The sequence below is a fragment of the Alexandromys fortis genome, unplaced genomic scaffold, assembly GCF_014885135.2.
Source record: "Alexandromys fortis isolate MF-2015 unplaced genomic scaffold, M_Fortis_MF-2015_v1.1 scaffold_1, whole genome shotgun sequence".
NCBI classification, from domain to species: domain Eukaryota; kingdom Metazoa; phylum Chordata; class Mammalia; order Rodentia; family Cricetidae; genus Alexandromys; species Alexandromys fortis.
Window position 1 is genome coordinate 15,631,350 of NW_026067927.1, and position 18,494 is coordinate 15,649,843.

Consider the following 18,494-nt stretch of genomic DNA (forward strand, 5'->3'; position numbering starts at 1 on the left):
GGGGGAGGGAAAAAGGAGACAGGGAGGGAAATGGGAGGCGGGGAGGAGGTGGAAATTTATTTTTTTTTCAATAAAAATTATATTTAAAAAAAAGAAAAATAAAAAGGATAGCTATGTGGAGAGGAGTCTGGAGTTGGCTCTAGGGGATCCAAGATACTTCAGAAGATGGGGCAGAGTCACGATTGTGGAATGGGGAAAAAGTACCACAAAAGGTCAGGGACCACTCAGGCTGGGCTAACCACGAGGCGTGGCACTGGAACTCTGCCTTTATCTTGGGTTTGCCATTGTGTTCCCTGGCTTTAATTCAGATCTCAGGGAAAACGAAGGTCAGAAAATGGGTCCATGAAGCTGGGAGGTGAAGTCAAGGGTTCCTTAATGTTTTGATTGGAGGGACAGTTGGAAGAGAGCATTTCTTTAAACATTTCCCATTGGGCTATAATGTTAGCGTTAAGGGATCAGGTCTTCCTTAGTCTAGTTAAAATGCAAGTGACCGCAGCAAGAAGAGAATATCACGTGCTAAGCTGCTCCACAGGCCTCCGTGTTCATAGTATAGTGTGAGTAGACAGGTCACCAGAGGGTACGCATGGTGGGTGGGAAGCCACTGCAGGAGGCCTAGAGTACCCCTTTGTATGGAGAAAGCTATCCAGAGATTGAACGTCCCTTTCATGTCTGCCTAGACAGAACTGCCCCTGCCGCAATGCTCGGTTACTTTGGAACGTTAGTTTTTCCAGGCTTTCTTCATCCTCGTCCTCATCTGGGTAGCTCTTGGACTCAGTCATAAGATGCCGCTCTTCTATGTTGGATGTGACAGAGACTGCTCGGCTAAGTGATGTCCTCTTGGTGCTGGTGGTGGTTCCCTGGTCTGATGGCATCTCTTCTTCTTCTGTAGAGGAAGCAGAGGATGAAAACGCAGGGGAAGGAGCTGGGTGGGGGACAAGGGAGATGGGGAAAGAATGGCTGTGCTGACCAGCACCGTGTACTACCAACCCTAATGACCTAGAGCACAATCAGATGGCTCCCTCTGACAGGGTTTCTGCTTTTAAACGTGCTTAGATACTGAAAGTATACATTTGCCCAGGAAACTCAGAGAATTCCTAAGAGTCCGAAGTTAAAAAATAATAAAGCCTGAGCTAGACACATGGTGACGGGGTCTGAAGCTGGTTATATAACTGCCAGAGCAGGAGAGGCACTGCTCCACAGATTTTAATATTCAGGTTGTCATGACTATGTGGAGACAGTTCTGTACCCTCAGCTTCTCACCAATGTTTCCCGTGTCATCGTTAAATGTGTCTGGCACCTGTCAGACCAGCACCCACCTTATTATCTCCTCTTCCACAGCATCTCAGTGGGTACAGCAGTCTGTGACCACACTAGGGGTCTCTAACCGAGGGGCATTATCTGTTTTGTTTGGAATTGAGATGTGACTAGAGGTAGCTGCCCTTCCTGGGTCATGGTTAGAGAGGTCAGAGTCCACAGCATGGGAGCAGCATGAGGCAGGGTTGGGAGAGGGATGGGTGAGCATTCAGCCTGGGTTCCCCCTGGACCCATCAGCCCTGGATCCAGATCATCTTCCACTGGGACAAATGGAAAAACCAAGCTGATAACTTTGGTGTGTATGGACTTCAAGAGCAAACAAGGCTCTTGTCTGCCTCCACGAGGTCCTGTGTACACTGCAGGCTCAGGGTCTCCCAAGGCCACTGGACATCCCTCTGACTCGAACTGTGCCCCTGATCATCCTCCTGACCACCAGCTCTCCAAAGGGAGGCTCCTTTCGCCATTTATCTTCTTTGCAGCCCTTCAGCTTAACCCTTGCAACACAGTGGGTAACCTCTGCATTTCTGCCTCCCTACATCCATACACTGAAACCTTGGCCCTCAATGTCTCAGGTGACTTTATTTGAAAATAAGTCCTTTAAGTAGGAATTTAAGGTTTCCAGGTCATCATATAGGTATGACCTGATTTAGTGTGACTGGTTACAACATTGAAGAGATTAGGACAGAGACCCACGGTGGGAAGGCACAGGAGGAAGAGAACTCTCCATAAGAAGAGATGGTTTTCAGAAGGTACCAACCCCAAAGATACCTTGATCAAGTATATCTAGCACCTGGAACTGTGAGAGCCACTTGCCCTGTGACATTTGTACAAACAACTCCAACAAGTTATTGGTGCTGAACACTGGTCGAAACACTGAATGTAGAGGCAGTCTTTCCTGCAAGTCAAGTGAACAGTCTCTGACTGATTTTCCTAGAGAGATCATGAGGCAGGTGGAGAGGATTCCATCCGGACCATTAGGTCATGTCTCACATGCTACACGTTGTTGAGCATGTCATGTACTGGCTGCTGTCCTATGTACTAGGTTTAAAAGAAAAAGGCTATACAAGGTGTGTGTGTGTGTGCGAGCACGTGTGTATGTGTGTGTGTGTGTGTGTGTACACGCAGAGGTCAGAGTACAACCTTGGGTGTGGTCTTTACCCCCCACTTTTGTTTGAGACAGGGTTTCACAAACACTGCTGAGTATGTCAGACTAGCCGACCTGAGGATACCCGGATGAGCTTCTGCTCAGCCCGCCTCCCATCTCATCATAGGAGCTCTGGGGTTGCAGACAGGCACTTCTGTGTCTTGATGCACATGGGTTCTGGGGACCTGGCTCACGTGCTCCTTGGCAAGCACCTTATCCACCGAGCTGTCTCCTCAATGCTTGTCTCATGGAAGACGCAGGTGTGAAGAGCAGAACTACACATAAGGATTGTTAGCGCAGAAGAGAGTGAGATGGGCTGGGGAGATTTCCAGCATGAGGAACAGAGAAGCAGAAAGGAGGGGGCACAGTGTTACCAGTCATTTGGTCCTATAAGTCACAAAGGGGGCTGTTCTGCTCAAGAACACAGAGGCCCTGGGGAAGGGATACGATATACAGGGGTGCTGGACCACAGGATTCAATGGTGCAGCAGCAGGGATGCTCATGATGGGTCCTGAAGACCACAGGAGGGCTGTCCTTTTTCCAATGCAAGTTCCCTTGCCCTTGGCCACTTGAATATGTTAGGGCATCAATTCCCACCTTGTGGGAGACATATTATCTAGGCACGGCCACAGGAAGCAATGGTGCACAGTGATTGCTGTCAGTTACACGCAGGAGGATTTGGACTGCAATCTTGGTTCTTCTATACACAGCTGTGTACTTGACTCTCTTTGTTTCAGTTTCTGTGCGAATCCCTGGGCTCAGCCTCCAGCACACACACTTCTATCTACAGTCACTGGTTTTAAGTCTCAGTATCCCCAGACTCTAGCGACAGCAGACTGTGCCAGCTCTATATCCTTAACACAAAGATCACACAGCCTATTTGGTAATGGTCTTAAACGGGATACGGCAGGCACCTGGTGCCTGGCAGATACTCAGTAGCTGGCCGGTCTCATGGTAGGGGTAATTCAAAGGGAATGGAACAACAGTCAGAGCCCAAGGTACTTCATGCTGGCTTCTCACCATTCTCCTGTGACATATTCTCCATGTATTTCGCCTTCATCTGCTCCTCTTTTGATTTCTTCATCTCCCTAAAGTAATCGTAGACCTCCTGGGGCAGCTTTTCCCCTGGGTTCCGGGGAGGCAGCAGCAGGGTGTTGTAGGAATCATAGCCCTTCAGCTGTCGCAAGATCTGCTCAAGGGGAGAATGAAAACTACCGTTGGCCTCATTGGAGGTTTGCTCTTGCTCACTGACCTCATCAAAGCCCTGCTTCTACCAGAGGCTGAGATCAACAGAGATGATTCGTGGGTTTCACATGGTGGGGCCCTCTGAGAGGTCTAAAGGTAGCGCCCCACCCTGAACTTACAGGGATTCAAAATCTTTATTTTGTTTCACACACACCCAAGCATTTCACACGTGGGAGACAAAGTTCTTCTTCTTTTCAGAATAGCACACATACATTTTTTCCCTAATAACTAACATACTATTATCCACTCTGAGTGGGTCATTCTCAAAAAGTGCAGTCACACATCACCCAATGAAAGGGATGTGTTCTGAAACATGAGAAACGCATTATTAGGGGACTTTGTCATTGTTCTAAAACCCGATGGCTCTGATGTCTGAAATGTCACTTTATTCTGTGATGTTGTACAGGGCAACATTCTTTACAATATTGCACTTGGTGAGGTTGTTTCCTCATAAATAGAGAATACAGAGAAAATAGGTAAAATGACAGATGGTGTGTGTGTGTGTGTGTGTGTGTGTGTGTGTGTGTTAGGGCTTCTGGATAAAGTAAAGCATTAAATATAAGATAAATCAAATAATTTTTAGTATATACTATTTTGGCACAATTATACTATGTTTTTATGTATCTAAACATTAAATATAATTGCAGATTTTCGCGGTAAGTCTGGCAACCCTAGAGTGTATGTAAAAGGCAATGAAATAAATTCATAAGAGGCATATACATCTGCAAGATGCCTTATAACGTGACTCTCTGTTTTGTTACACGAGCCTTTTCAATGATTACTATTTTCAGTTGTTTCAATCATCCATGAATTAAGAAAAAGGAAGATTCAGAGAGAGGAGAGAAGGAGGAGGGAGAGACATATCTACACAGAGAAAAAGAGACACACAGAGAGAAAGACAGAGAGAAAGAGAGAACCCTGGATTTCTCACTAGGTCCTGGAGGCTAAAAGGAAGAGTCATAGTTTTTAAGGGCTCGATGAACCATTGGTCCAGAATTCTATAGTCAGAAAAAAAATACATTCTCAAGAATGAGGGAGGAAATGGAGACATTCTTAGATGAAGAAAAATGAAAAAAATTCACAGCAAACCTACCCTAACTGATAACTGACAGAGTGATGGGTTATGAATTACAATGACAAAATATAGGAAATGCCAAATGAAACTTATTATTCTGTGTGCTGACCAAAACCTAATAGTAACAGATCTTTCGATGGGAGTGAAACAGTAAAAAGAAGTCTTGGAATATCAGAAAGAAAATGACGAATAATGGGAAAAACGGACAAATGCTTCTCCTTCTGTGTGGGTTTCTAACAAAAATTATGATGTCTTCTATAAGGAGATATTCAAGACAGTTATATTAAAATGAGGAGGGTGAACCCCAATTGGTCATGAGTAGTTACAGAGACAAAATATAATGTGTGTAGCGATAACTAAAGAAGCAAGATAAAAGATAATACTCAAAATGCTCTGGGAAAATTGAGATGGAATGCTAAACAACATGGGAAGGACCAATAGGAAGGCAGCACAAGTATACAGAGGACAAAAACAACAAAGCAAACTGGCAGATGTAAGCCCTACTACATCAGCAGCCACATTAACTGTAAATGGTGCACAAATGCAAACTAAGGGCAGAGACTGACATTAAAATTATTTGTGCATATGTCTTTGTGCGTGTGTGTGTGTGCATGTGTGTGTGTACAGGGTATAGGTCGATGCTCACTGTCTTCCTCAATCACTCTCCACCTTTTTTGGGGGGGGGCGGGCTCAGGGTCTTTCACAGAATCTGAAGTTTAGCAATTCAGCTAGCCTGATGGAGTCTAGGGACTTCTCCAGGTGCCCCACCTGTCTGTTCCTTCCCAGGCTAGGCTCATAGGGGAGCATCACTGTGCCTGGCTTTTTCACATGGATGCTGGGGATTGAACTCACTCAGGTTCTCACACTTCAAGGAAGGAACTTTACTGACTAAGCTATCTCCCCAGTCCATATTGCTTAAGTGTCCCAATTAAAAGAAGCCTAAAGGAAAGTTATTTCAGAAATAATGGCAAGTTGTTACATGTAGTTCTTTACTGTGCAAATACTGACCACAAACACGCATTGGCTTTCTAATTCGCTTAAAGATGCACACGGGAATTACAAAAAAGTAGTAAATTCTCATGGGGAGCGAAGCAGGTGGAGAAAGTCTACAGATAAGGAATTGGTAAGCTGGCAAGGAAAGGGGGAGGGAGGCCAGAGGGAAGGCACTGTGGACACAAGGGCACAGGCCAGGGGTGGGGCCTGCCACGTTAGCGGGGGTGTTTGGTTTGGGTCTCTGCTCACCTTCTCCTCTAAGAGATACTGCTGGTCAAATTCTAGGGAGTAAAACTCAATGGGGAAGTTGCAGGGGTTCCTCACAATCACCTCGGCCTCATCCCCTGATGCGAACGGCAGGAGGGGCCCCAGCTCCAGAACCGAAGGGCTGAATTCCAGCCGTGGCTCCAGACCTTGCCCCTGAGCCAGGAGCACGAGCCTCTGATTGCTCTGGCCAATGTGGAACAGCAGCGACTGGCTGTAGAACTTCTGGAAAACATGGAAACCACACACCATGCAAAACTGAGAACCACCAAAGGGACAAAGCTTCCTGCCTCCAGATGAAAGGAGACAAGTTTCCTACATAGCTGTGAAAGAGCAATCACCATAGTGGGGACTCTTGCATGGTGTGTATAGAGCATGCTAGGTACTGTACAAGGGGCCTGACCACGTACAGCAGGCCTAAGTGTCATCTTCACGTCTCTGAGTTTCCTGTATGGGTCCCACTCTTTGTCACTCTGGGCCCATGGGCAGCAGAGAGTGTAGTAGAAAAGCCAGGGAAGTAACAGCTTCTGGGACCACTGACTTCCACCAATAACTCTCAGGAACACGGCAAGCATCCCACTTCCCCTGCTCCATTGTGCTATTTCCCTCTTTCGGAAGTGATAAGAATCCAGAACTAGGCCGAGGATAGCTCAATTCCTAGCACCACAGAGAAAAATAAAATCAGGCCCAAATCTGGAAAAACCCTTGTTCATCTTAAATCACTCTGAAGAGCTGCAGACATTTTACTAATTTTCTTCGGAAGCATGGGCAGGTTAGATGTGCACACACTTGTAATCCAGCAGAGGCAGAAGTCAGAGCAAGTTTTAGGTCAGCCTGGTCTACTCAGCAAGTTCTAGGCCAGCCAGAGATACACAGTGGAACTCAGCAAAAAGCACAAAGAGGAGGAGAAGATGGAGAAGGGGGAGTAAGAGGAGGGAGGAGGAGGAGAGGATGGAGAAAGGGAAGGAGAGGATCAGAGAGGGAAGAAGGGGTGGAGGAGGGACAAGAGGATGGAGAGAGGATGAGGTAGGGAAGAAGGGGGCAGAAAGAAGCTTCAGCATCAGCAGCATTATGTGTAGACTCTGATAGGTAGGAACACAAGCTTCAGTTTAGAATGAAATATGAGGTTATTTACTTTTCTACTTTCCCATTGCAGATTCTGAAGCATTTCTCCAAAGCTATTACCAGGAATATGGGAGTTAGCCATATATTGTATAAAATTCACATAGATTTTTCTTATGAAAGAATAGAATACATGAGGCTGGTGGTGCATGCCTGCAACTCCTACTTGTGAGGCCAAGGATCGAGAATTCAAGGCTATCTTAGTGCTACCTAGTGAGCTCCAGGCCATCCTGGGCTGCATAAAACCCTGGCTTTGGAACCAAAATCAAAAGGAAAGCATCACTCAGATGTTTTTAGCTTTGAATAAAAACTGTCACGGTGAGATGTCTTGAGATCCTTTCCAGTTCTTGGGTTTTATTATTCTTGCCATGCGCTCCATTAGGAGTGACTTTGAACTCATGGCAATTACATAAGAGACATTTATCAGGCCGCGGGAGGCTTTCTGCCAGGAAGTACTGACTACCGTGGTGATGGCTGGTAGAAGCTAATAGTTCCTGCATCACTGATGATACACAGGGGAGCGTGCTGTGTGCTCCATTCAGTGTTGCTAATCTTCAGAATGACCCTAAGAGCCCTGGTTGCGACTCTATGCTAGCTTATCAGAAATCCCAGTGTCCAGATGCTTTCAAATTCTGATCAGTAAGAAGGTAAGCACAGTGCATCTGGGCTCTGCTACCCAGTGTCCTAAGCGGAGTCTCGGCGAGGACTCCTGTAATGAAACACATTAATATTTTGGCAGTTGCAATGTTTGAAAACTAAGAAGGATAAAGAAAGGCAAAAACAGTCATGTCAGATCAAATGAGATTTTTCTATTGAGTAGGTTTTAATATGAAACTTATGAAATTGCAACCCCCACGTTTTGAGCTTATTGGATTTCTGAATTGCAATAAGGGAGGTTTGATATGGGAATATTATTGCTTTTTATGTTACCTATGAACAAGCCGAGACTTAGTCAGACAAGTGATTTGTTCCAAGATCCACAGCCTGTAAAACAGAGGCAGAATGCCACCGATACCATGCCGCAGTGAAAGCTGGCATATCTCTCAGGGCTGCTGGGCCCAGCCCACCAGGCTGGCTACCCAGGAAGTAGGTGACCTTGAAGAGCATGCTGCGTGCAGAAAGGTATGAGTCTCAGGCAACCCTGGGCTCTGACCTCAAAGCGACCCAGAAGGAAGATCTCTACAGAGACTCATATGTTTTCAAGCTTACCTCTTCTTTGGGCATGAATTTCACTTGCACATTGGCCCTCTCGCCAGGGTCCAAGACTCCAGAAGTGGGTTGGATCTCAAAGATCCGAGTCTTTGGAATCATCTCCGCCTGTAGTTTCCGTCTCAAATACTTTGGCATGTGCTTATCCAGCTGGGTTATAAACGTAAGACAGTTAGATCATTCATGTAGCAAACAGTTCTAGCCTACTCAGCACTCGCAGGAGCTACATTTCCTGAGCGCTTCCTAGGCACCAGGGGATGTGTGCCAGAGGCAGAAGGGTGGTATGACATTACACCCAACAGCAAGGCCTGGGGACATCTTCCAGTACCAGGTTTAGGGACTGGGCAATGGCTAACACCAAGAGGCTTCCACAGCAAATTAAAATGATAGGAGGAAAGGCCCAGAACCCCAGCTCTGGCTACAGCAGAGGTGGAGAGAAGGGAAACCCAGTTTTACCTTGTTAGTAGGCTGCGGGGTGTGGACAAACCAATCACAAGGAACTTGAAGAGTGTTGGAAAGCTGAATGGTTTCCACCATGCACTGTCCACACTGGATTGTAGAAAATTCTACTTTGTTGCAGGACAGGCTCATACTTGGAATGGTCACAGTGGCTTGGAGGCAGAGGTGAATGGTTGGCCCTCCAGACACCTGGAAAGGGACAGAAAATTGTGGTTACCATGTGGCTTGGAGTTAGGAACAGCAGCAGCAGCAGCAGCAGCAGCAGCAGCAGCAGCAGCAGCAGCAGCAGTGACACAATGTCTCAAGCTGGAGATATAGCTCAGCGGTAGATATCTTGCCTAGGATGCTCAGAACCCAACTTTTGATCCCCAGGACTGCATAATCTTGGGGTTCTCAACAGGCGTGGCTAGAACCTGGAAGGTCATGTAGGCCCCATGGCGCACCATACCTTGATGGGGAGAATGACTTCTTTGTTCCCCACAGGAATATTAGCCCCTTGTGGGTCGCATCTCACTTCAAATGTTTCTGTCTCGCAGTAGGGCAGATTCTTTACACGGTCTAGCTCAGTGCTGAAGCCTAGATGGCGATGGAGGAAATTATTTTTCATGAGCAAAGAAAGCAGCACAGAGAAGCTGCTCTCCGTAGCAGGCCCTCTGGGACAGGCTGTCCAAAGTATCATGGAATAGCCCAGAAACTCCTTCCGCTGAATGAACAGCAGGAACGCTGTTCTAGAAGGATGGGGCAAGCAGGCGGGCTCCTGGTACCTGTATCGTGAAGGACATGCTTTTCTGCATGGAAAGACACTGGAAAGTGACTGGTGTTGGTGATCTTGATGATGTGGGTTCGGACGTCTCCAAGCACAATGGAGCCGAAGTCCAGGATGTACTCAGGCAGCTGGACTCTGAAACAGGTACGGGGCTGTCCTTACTAGTCACTTTCAAACCTGGGAGGCCACTTTTCCCAAAAGGAGAGAGTGAGTTCTCTCCTTGTGAAGCTTTGTTTTCCAGAGTGGAGAATAGCTAAGGGCCACTAGCAGAGAGACTAGAAACTCCAGGCATCCTTCAGAAGTCCACGCGTGTGCCTGGCCATTATCTGGCGACATGTTCAGTGTGGGTCCCCATGAGCCTGAAACGGGGGCCTGTCTATTGGATTTGACATTCTGGCTTTAAGATCCAGAATTGCCTCATTGGCTTGATGCTAGGGATGGCAGCTAACACAAGGTGCATGGCTTTCAGTCCTAGGAGATCAATTAGCTTCTCAGGAGACAAGAAACACGTTTTGCTTCACCACACTCGGAAACAAAGGTAACCCAAACACAAAAGGGCCCTCACTTGGCTATTTTGCGGCGACTCCGATTGCTGAAGTAGGTGTCTGTGGTACTGGAGGAGATTGCCTTTTGGTGTTCCAGGGCATAGTCTTGGACTATAAGTCGCTCTACCTCCATCTGCAGATGAGCACTTACCTGGGGCAAGAGCAAGAGCAATTCAGAAGGTCACTCTAGAATACGTAGTCTCTTTTTTCGTTGTGGGCAAGAATTTTTCCCACAAAGGGAAAACTACTGATTTTATCCCTCCCATGTTCCAAATGTGTAGTAAATAAAGATTAGCTTCACAATGCATAAATTCTCATGCACTCACAAACAAGGAAAGGTCTTTAAAAAAAACCGATTATTTTAAGATTTGTTTATTTTATGTATATGAGTGTTTTGCCTACGTATATTCATGTGTACCACATGTATGCCTGGTGTTCACGTAGTCCAGAAGAAAGCATCAGATCCCCTGGAACTGGAGACAGGGATGGTTGGGAGCTGAACTTGGATCCTCTGGAAGAGCAACAAGTGCACCTACCTGCTGAGCCATCTCTCTACCCCCAAACAGTAGCGTTAAAAAAAAATGGGCTGGCCAGGCGGCTCAGCAGGTACAGAGGCATTTGCTTGAGTGTGACGACTTGAGGTAGAAGGAAGAACTAACTCCTAAAAGCTGTCCTCTGACTGTCTCACCTGCTCTGCGGCACGCGCCCGGTCCCCTGGTGATTAAATATATAATAAATGTTTTTTAAAATAAAAATGTCTTGGCAAAATTCCTCAAGCGCCACAGAACTACTGTGTGTTTTCCCTGCATGGCTTCAGCTTCAATGGGTATTTTTATATTCCTATGCAAGGACGCTCTGCCCTCCGTTTCTTTTTAAAGTTTTACTTATATGAAGATGTGTATCTGTGGTTGTGTGCTCATGAGCCCAGAGGTCCACAGCGGCCAGAGGCATTGGCTCCCCTGGAGTTACAGGTTTCTTCTTACCCCTAGGGAAAGTCCAAAGCTCTTACCTGTTCTCCAGACAGCTGCTCACCTTGCTGGGCTCGTCTTGCCTTCTTCCCATGCGCAGCATTTGCCTTGACTGTATGTCTTTCCCTCTGTTTCTGGGATGTCCCACGTCATCGCCCCACCCCAATTTGCATGCGCTCTCTTCCTCACAGATATTCTGTGCAGGGCAGAGCTGCTCTCACCTCTGTATTCTCCTCCTCAGTGTTGTCCTCAGAGATCATCTCATATTGATTGACAGACTCATATTTATTATACTCTTTCTCCATGTTCTTCTTCGCTTGTTCCAGGAAGCGTTCATACTTTTCATTACCTGTGGAGGGCGGAGGGGAGGGAATCAGTGTAGTCAGAGATGCGCTCAGCCTCAAACCTAGCCGCGCAGCTCAGGGGGAGCTGGGAAGGGAAGGGAACATTTTGACACTTCACCTGCCATATTTTCTCTACTTTGGAGGGACAGGTAATTTGTGAGTGAGCTGGATTTGTATCTGAGACCTCTCTGAGGTTAATGACATGGCTCATAAAAACTACAAGCTGGCACTCAAGATTATGAGAGACCAACAGGCTCACCTGGAACGCTGCTCAGTTCTCACACTAACCCTCTAGCCCTGGAGTCCCTTCCAATGCTGGACAAGCTGAGACGACTGGCCACTCTTTTGGGGGCTTTTGACACCCTAAGTCTCTCCCAGTTAACACAAAGGATATGTTGGGGTCAAGTTTCTTTAAACCTAAGAGAGCCACAACACCCTCACTGAAGGACGGAGACAATTAGCACAGGGATTGCAGACACCTGGATTCACTGAAAGTCACTGCAAACTCAAAACGCTGCACAGGTCAAAGTGGGTGAAGAAATGAAAAAGCCGATTGTGAAACTCTGGGGGACGATGAGACTGCAGTGGACACGGGGGCTTAATCCCAAACGATGGGTGTGCAGATCTGGGTAACTAAAAAACCTTCCTGATAACCGCACCCTCTGTGTTATGGCGCCAACGGGGAACCTGATTTTCAGCTGTGAGGCAATGGTCTCCTGTGTCTGCAGGGTCCAGATCTACACATTTGAATACTTATGGCCAACACTGTTTGGACAAACAGTGCATCTGTAGTGACATTGGACAGGCTTTGTCTCATTATTATCTCCTGGCAATTGAGCAAGTCACCGTTAGACACTTCTACTGTATTAGGCCTGTGAGAGTCTACAGGTGGGTTGAAGTGCATGGGCGGATGTGTGTAGGAGCCATGCAAACAACATGCCATTTTATGTGTACGAATTGTGCATGTGTAGATTTCAGCCCCTGAAGCTAGTTCTGGCTGGATCCTGAGGACTGAGGGTGTGTGTGGAGCTGGTTACCTCTCTCTGGCTGAAGCTATAATACTGGAGTGTAGTGTGGTCTTAGCTTTACTAACATTTATGCTATATGAAATATAATACAACTTAATATGAAAACATGTTTTCGGGGAGCTGATAATTATAATTTATTAGATGATCTGGAGCCAGTGAGTTTGTGACTTTAGAGAAGGCAGAGGAAGGCTGGGAAGCGGGCTTCAGCCTGAAGCACTGTAGAGAAAGTGGACCCAAGGGAGGCAAAGAAGGAAGCCATGAAGAAGAAGCAGGTTCTCTTGACCTTTGGTCCTGTCTTGGGTCAGGAAGAGCAGACTAAAAGAGCATCTCAGCCAAGAATTAGGACCTACCAAGGCAGGAGTACCAGCCTGGCACAGGAGGCTGGCTCTGGGGACCACATGGGGCCAGAAAAGGCATGAAGGCAAATAGCAAATAGTATGTAACTTCAGTGTCTAAGCGGGGGCCCCTGCGTGAAGGTCTACAGGGTGTGGCTGCTTCCTGTGACGGTTCTGTTCTGAGAGTTCTACACCCGGCAGTACCCAGACTCCAGCTCTGTCACCAGGATACCAAGCATGCTATTGGGACAGGAGACTGGGAGAGAAGTTTTGGCTGGAAGGGACACACACTGGTCCAAACCTCTCCCTTTGACAGGGAGTTTAATGATGGCAAAACTGGCCCGGAGTCTTAGTTTGCAAAGGTCACAACTTGAGTCAAATTTACTTCTTGTCCCCAACCCCTGGCAACTGAGGCACAACACCAAAGAGTACTAGAGAAGGTTTTGCAAGCAAATAAAATGATCAAACAAAGTGAGTAGCCACGAGCCTTCAAAGATGCAGAAAAAGCCAAAGAAAACACTGGTACCTTTTGTCCTCTGGGGGTACGCTACTGCAGTGGGTGACAGTACCTCGGAGGTTCCTGTGCAGATCAAGGCTGATCCGGGGAAAGATGCCCTCTCCGTACAGAGTGATATTTTCTGGGTCCAGGTGGGCGATCTGTATCTGGAAGCTTCTTTGGAAGACCTCAGGTATTCCAGGCAAGTAGTAAACTTTCAGCACCTGCTCCTTATTTGAGCGGATAAAACCCTACATGGCAGAGAGACCAGAGTGAGCTGGACAGTGTGCAACGGACTTACGCTCCCTGTGGATGTCTAGACACACTACCCTCAGATCAGTTCCCAAGGAGCTGTAGGAAAAAATGACAAGAAAATACAGGGAAGTAGGCAGCAGAGGAACAGGGACTGCCCAAAGGAACACACAGAACATTTTAACAGAATGTTAAAGCAGAAACATTTTAATGTGTTGTTCCTTTCTTAATGTCTGGGTTTGAGCTTTGTATATTGTGTACACTGGTCCTCTGTGGGATGAGTCACTAGCAGTGATGTTTTCCCACTCTGTGGGCTGACTGTTCAATTACTTCACATTTTCTTTTTCGGTACAGAAGCTTCTAACTTCCATAAAACACCTTTGTCCATTGATGACCTTATTCCCTGTGCTTCTGGAGTCTTATTCAGAAAGTTCTCACCTGTGCTTACCTAGAAGTTGAAATATTCTTTTTTTTCCCTTTAGCAGTTTCGCTGTACCAGGCTGGTCTTGAACTCACAGAGCTCCACCTGCCTCTGCCTCCCAGTGCTGGGATTAAAAGTGAGCAGCACTGCCACACCCTACCAGACTAGCAATTATATCCTGAGGTCTTTGCTCCATTAGATGTTGAATTTTGGGAAGGGAGAGAGATCGAGACCTAGTTTCACTTTCCACCCAGGGAAACCCAGATTTCTCAGAACCATCTGTTGAAGATACTATCTTTCCCCTGATGTATACTTTTGGCATTTCTAAAACAACAACAACAACAACAACAGATAACTGTATGTGTGTGGTTTTATACTGTTTTATTTATTTATTTTTTGGTGCCAGTGCCCGGTTGCTTTTATCCCTTTGACTCTGCGGTATAACTGGAAAGCAAGTGTGGTGGTATTACCTGCAGGATTCTTTTTGTTCCGGATTCAGACAGTGGAAGTCCTCACCTTTGTCAGCCATGAGGGAAATGCAAAGGAAGGCGACACTAAATTTGTCTTTTTAAAACACAAAGCTGGTAGAATGTATCAAGTTGGGTGAGAAGGTGCACCACAGGAGATGCTTATGTGCCTCTCGTGGAACTTTGAGAGCAATAAGCACACAGGGAGGGAAACCCTGTAGGAGTCGGGCACAGCAGCGTAGAAATGGAATCCCAGCACTCAGTGGATGCAGGAGGATTTTGTTCGAGGCCAGCCTGGGCTGCCTAGAGAGACCTTGTCTGAAGACTAAACCCAACACAAAGAAACAGAACGAAACATTTCATGTCACCACGTAAAGAAGATCATACCCTGGTGCGGAGGATGTTGCTTGAGAAAGTTCCAGAAAAACCTCATCAAGAGATGTGGCTACCAGCATGTGGCTTCTGCTTTCGCTTTTAGGAGCAATTGTGCATAATGGGGAGTTTCCTGCTGATGCAGCCCCCGGGGGAATGGATTCACTTTCCTGGGATAAAACTCTGAAGATGGGGTCAAGGCCTGAAAGGTGAGTCACAGAAGGAAGGGTCTGCTTTTTGCCCCAAGGACTGTGGGATCAATAGGGTGGATTCTAAGAAATATCTTGCTCAGCTCTGGACACAAGACGTCATAGGTATACCTACTGTCCAATACTGGAGCAAATATAGAGGAAATAAGAACAATGTGGGCTGATGGAAAAAGAACGAGACACCAGAACTTTCCTTCCTGGGAGCCTATGCAAAGAACAGGCTCTTCCTATAAAACTGAGGAACAGAAAAATGCTATAATCAGCTAATTAAATGCTTATTATATTTTGTAAAGCTTGCATTTTAGAAAACATCAAACGATGCTACACATAACACAGGTAAAGTAAAAACAATTTCGGACTATCTAACATGATGTAACCGCATGAGCAGCCAGTCTGGACACTGGCTGGAAAAACAGAAGGTCTATGCTTTGCAGACCCTGAGAAATTTGTCACTTCCTGATGTGACAGAGCTGTCTGAGATGTTGTTTCAGGTAGGAATGTCTGTTGTGTACTTTGCTTTTCTACCATGGACATTTAACCGAGAAGTGAAAAAGAGATCCGGGGCCCTGATGCTTGCCAAATGACTTATGTAGGCAACATGCTATATAAATAAAGTCTCTTTGATTAAGAGAGAGCTGCTGAACCCTCAGATGTACGTTTGCCCATTTCTTCCCCTGCCAACTCCACACCTCCTCTTTGGGACCTGAACCCCGCTGAATCTGGACTTTGGCAATATACCTAGCAATTTTATTTTTGGCAGAAGTCCCTAGGAAAACATCTATTTACCTTTGGGTCAGAAGATATGTATGGGGAAATTCATGGTAGGATTGTTTCTAATGAGAAACTTCTGACTAACTCACCTTCTATAATTAAATGTGGTTTCAATGGAAGACGGGAAATTTCAACATGACTAGGAAAGGAATACTATTCTGCAGTAAAAATAAGTGAACTATAGCTATGATGTGACAATATGCGTGATTCCTAAAAATCATAATGCTGGGCAAAAAAAAGGCAAGTTGTCATGGATTACATCTAATTGTACCACTTAAATCATTCTATTTTATGTACACGATGGTTCTGTGGACCATATGGATGTCTGGTGCCTGTGGAGGTCAGAAGAGAGCATTAGATTCCTTGGAATAGAGTTACAGACGGTTGTGGATGCTGGCCCTTGAAACCTGGTCCTCTGGAAGAGCAGTCAATGCTCTTAACCACTGTGCCTACCTAGCCACAACTATGCCAGTTTTAAATAAAGCTTGCGAAAAAAAAAAAGCACAGTTCTTTTGGAACCTCAACTGGGAAAGTAATACTGGCCAAATTCTAGTTAAGGAAGTATCTATGATTGAGTATGATTCGTATCTTCATAGTTTTTGAATTCTCTCTGAGTGAGTGTGTGTGTGTGTGTGTGTGTGTGCATGTGTGTGCAAGGAGGAGGACAACCTTGGGTGCCATTCCTCAGAGCGTGATGTTGGCTTTTGATGCAGAGTCTCTCATTTGCATGGAATTCATCATAGCTAAGATGGTTGCCAGGGAGCCCTAGGGATCTGCCCATCTCCACTTCCCCAGAGCTGGGATCACAGGTGTGCACCACCATGCCTGCCTCTTTTAGCCTCCCTTGCCCACTTTTTTAATATCTTAGGAGTATTACATATTCTTTGAAGAAAAACTATTGAATGAGGGTAAGAAAAAATAAGCCACAACATAAATAATAATAAAATAGTGACATATTGACATATGTTGAGCTATAACTTATTTAATGCACACGTGCTGGGGATACACTAAGCCTAGTGAAGTCAATAAACTTATCTCAAATCCCCAAACTGAGAGTGACGCTTGCCTGTCACCATTCCTGTGAGAAGCCATTGCTCTCTCTCTCCACTCTCAGGCTTCCTTATATGCTATGTTTTTGATGCTCACTCCTGAATTTCACAAGACCCTCACCCTCATGAATCACGGTGTGAGGTTACACACATGTGGTGTGTGTGTGCACTGCACAGTCCAGCTGCAAAGGGTGCCATGCTTGTGTCGGTAGGGTTTATCTTCAAACCATCTTGCTCCCTTCTCCTCACTCCTCCTCTGGGCAGTCCACACAAGTCTCCATTTCCCCCACAGAGCCATTCTTCCTGTGCTCAGTGTTCTGGGAGGAGGGCAGTCTTAGCTTCTCTCTCCAAAGCTTAGCAATGCATTTTCCCAATAAGAACGGTTCTCATGCAGTACTGCTGGGCAGACGTCTCTCCGTTGCTATACACTGAATATGCATGGGCAATTATGCATTCTGCAAATATTTGTTTGCATGCTAAGAACTTGGCTTCATAATAGGACAGTTGGCAGATTGCAAAGGGAAAACACGCAGAGAAAATCCCATTCAGAGAGAAAGAGAAGCCCTAGGTAAAAAGGGGTTGTCACAGCAGCTTCAAGGCTCTGGACCCCAGAAAGGCCTCTTGCAAGGCTGACCCTTGATTGGCATCTGGAAGCCAAAGTTCTGGAAGGTTCTTGCCATTTTCTTGCCATTCCTTACCTTGCCACATCTGTGCAAATAGTACAGTTTATGTCACCTCCTTGCTTGATTTCTGAGGGAATTTTGCTATGTGACAGGCAGAAGCCCCTGGGTGACAAGCATCTCCAGTGAGTCCCTGGCAGCTCTCAAGCCGTCGCCACAGTTTATTACTGGGGGACTGTGATGATTAAGCTTTGTTGTCAATGTGACTGGCTTTAGGATCACCATGGAAACATCCATCTGTGCGTCTGTGAAGGTGTTTTCAGAATGGCTTAACTGAGGTTAGACACACCCGGAATGTGGGTGGCTCTGTCCCATGGGCTGGGGTCCGGGAGAGAATAAACATGAGGAAGCAAGCTTAACAAGTGGCATCCACCTCTCTTGATGCTTCCTGAGTGTGGACACTGTCGCCAGCACCTCGGGCTCCTGCTGCAATGCGGACAATCTGCGGGCCCCACATGGTGATGGACTATATTCCTTCTCAAATAAGCCCTTCCTTCCTTCCTTCCTTCCTTCCTTCCTTCCTTCCTTCCTTCCTTCCTTCCTTCCTTCCTTCTTCTGCCCTTCCTTCCTCCCACTAGCCCTCCTTTTCTTCTCTCCTCCCAATTCATTGCTTTTTTTTTTTTTTGGCCTGGTATTTTGTCACAGAAATGAAAAGAATAGCTAAGGCAGGGACTTAGTGTCCCGTGGGGCTCCCTGGCGGGCATCCTCTCAGGTGTGCCTCGCTTCTGACCTTTTGTCTTTGGGCTTCATTCCTTTGCTGATTTCGCTTTGTGCCCTTCTGCTATAATAAATCATAGTTGTGAGAATGACTTATTGCTGAGTCCAAGGAATCTTCCTGGAGAAGAAGGCACATGTGGCATTTGATCAAGTCTGGCCAGCCTCTCCGAAAGCAATCAGTTGGCAAACCATCCCAGACGACAGAAAGGAAAGAAATGCTCACTTCTTACACCCAAGCTGGCCAGAGCA

At 46.3% G+C, this 18,494-nt stretch overlaps 1 protein-coding gene across 10 annotated transcripts in view; it reads right to left on the minus strand.

Moving 5' to 3' along the window:
- The window catches only part of Hydin (HYDIN axonemal central pair apparatus protein), a 326,725-nt gene that overhangs the window by 100,138 nt on the left and 208,093 nt on the right, over nucleotides 1-18,494 (minus strand). For all 10 annotated transcript variants that reach the window (XR_007592102.1, XR_007592103.1, XR_007592104.1 and 7 more), the window contains exons 29-38: nucleotides 13,381-13,558; nucleotides 11,326-11,453; nucleotides 10,157-10,287; nucleotides 9,590-9,726; nucleotides 9,274-9,401; nucleotides 8,823-9,014; nucleotides 8,367-8,516; nucleotides 6,021-6,260; nucleotides 3,479-3,647; nucleotides 710-883 (exon numbers count right to left, since the gene is read on the minus strand). Coding sequence is in view for 4 of the 10 variants with exons in the window: in XM_050144333.1 (XP_050000290.1) it covers nucleotides 710-883; nucleotides 3,479-3,647; nucleotides 6,021-6,260; nucleotides 8,367-8,516; nucleotides 8,823-9,014; nucleotides 9,274-9,401; nucleotides 9,590-9,726; nucleotides 10,157-10,287; nucleotides 11,326-11,453; nucleotides 13,381-13,558 (1,627 nt within the window). In the remaining 6 variants the exon portion in view is untranslated. The remainder of the gene's footprint in view (nucleotides 1-709; nucleotides 884-3,478; nucleotides 3,648-6,020; nucleotides 6,261-8,366; nucleotides 8,517-8,822; nucleotides 9,015-9,273; nucleotides 9,402-9,589; nucleotides 9,727-10,156; nucleotides 10,288-11,325; nucleotides 11,454-13,380; nucleotides 13,559-18,494) is intronic.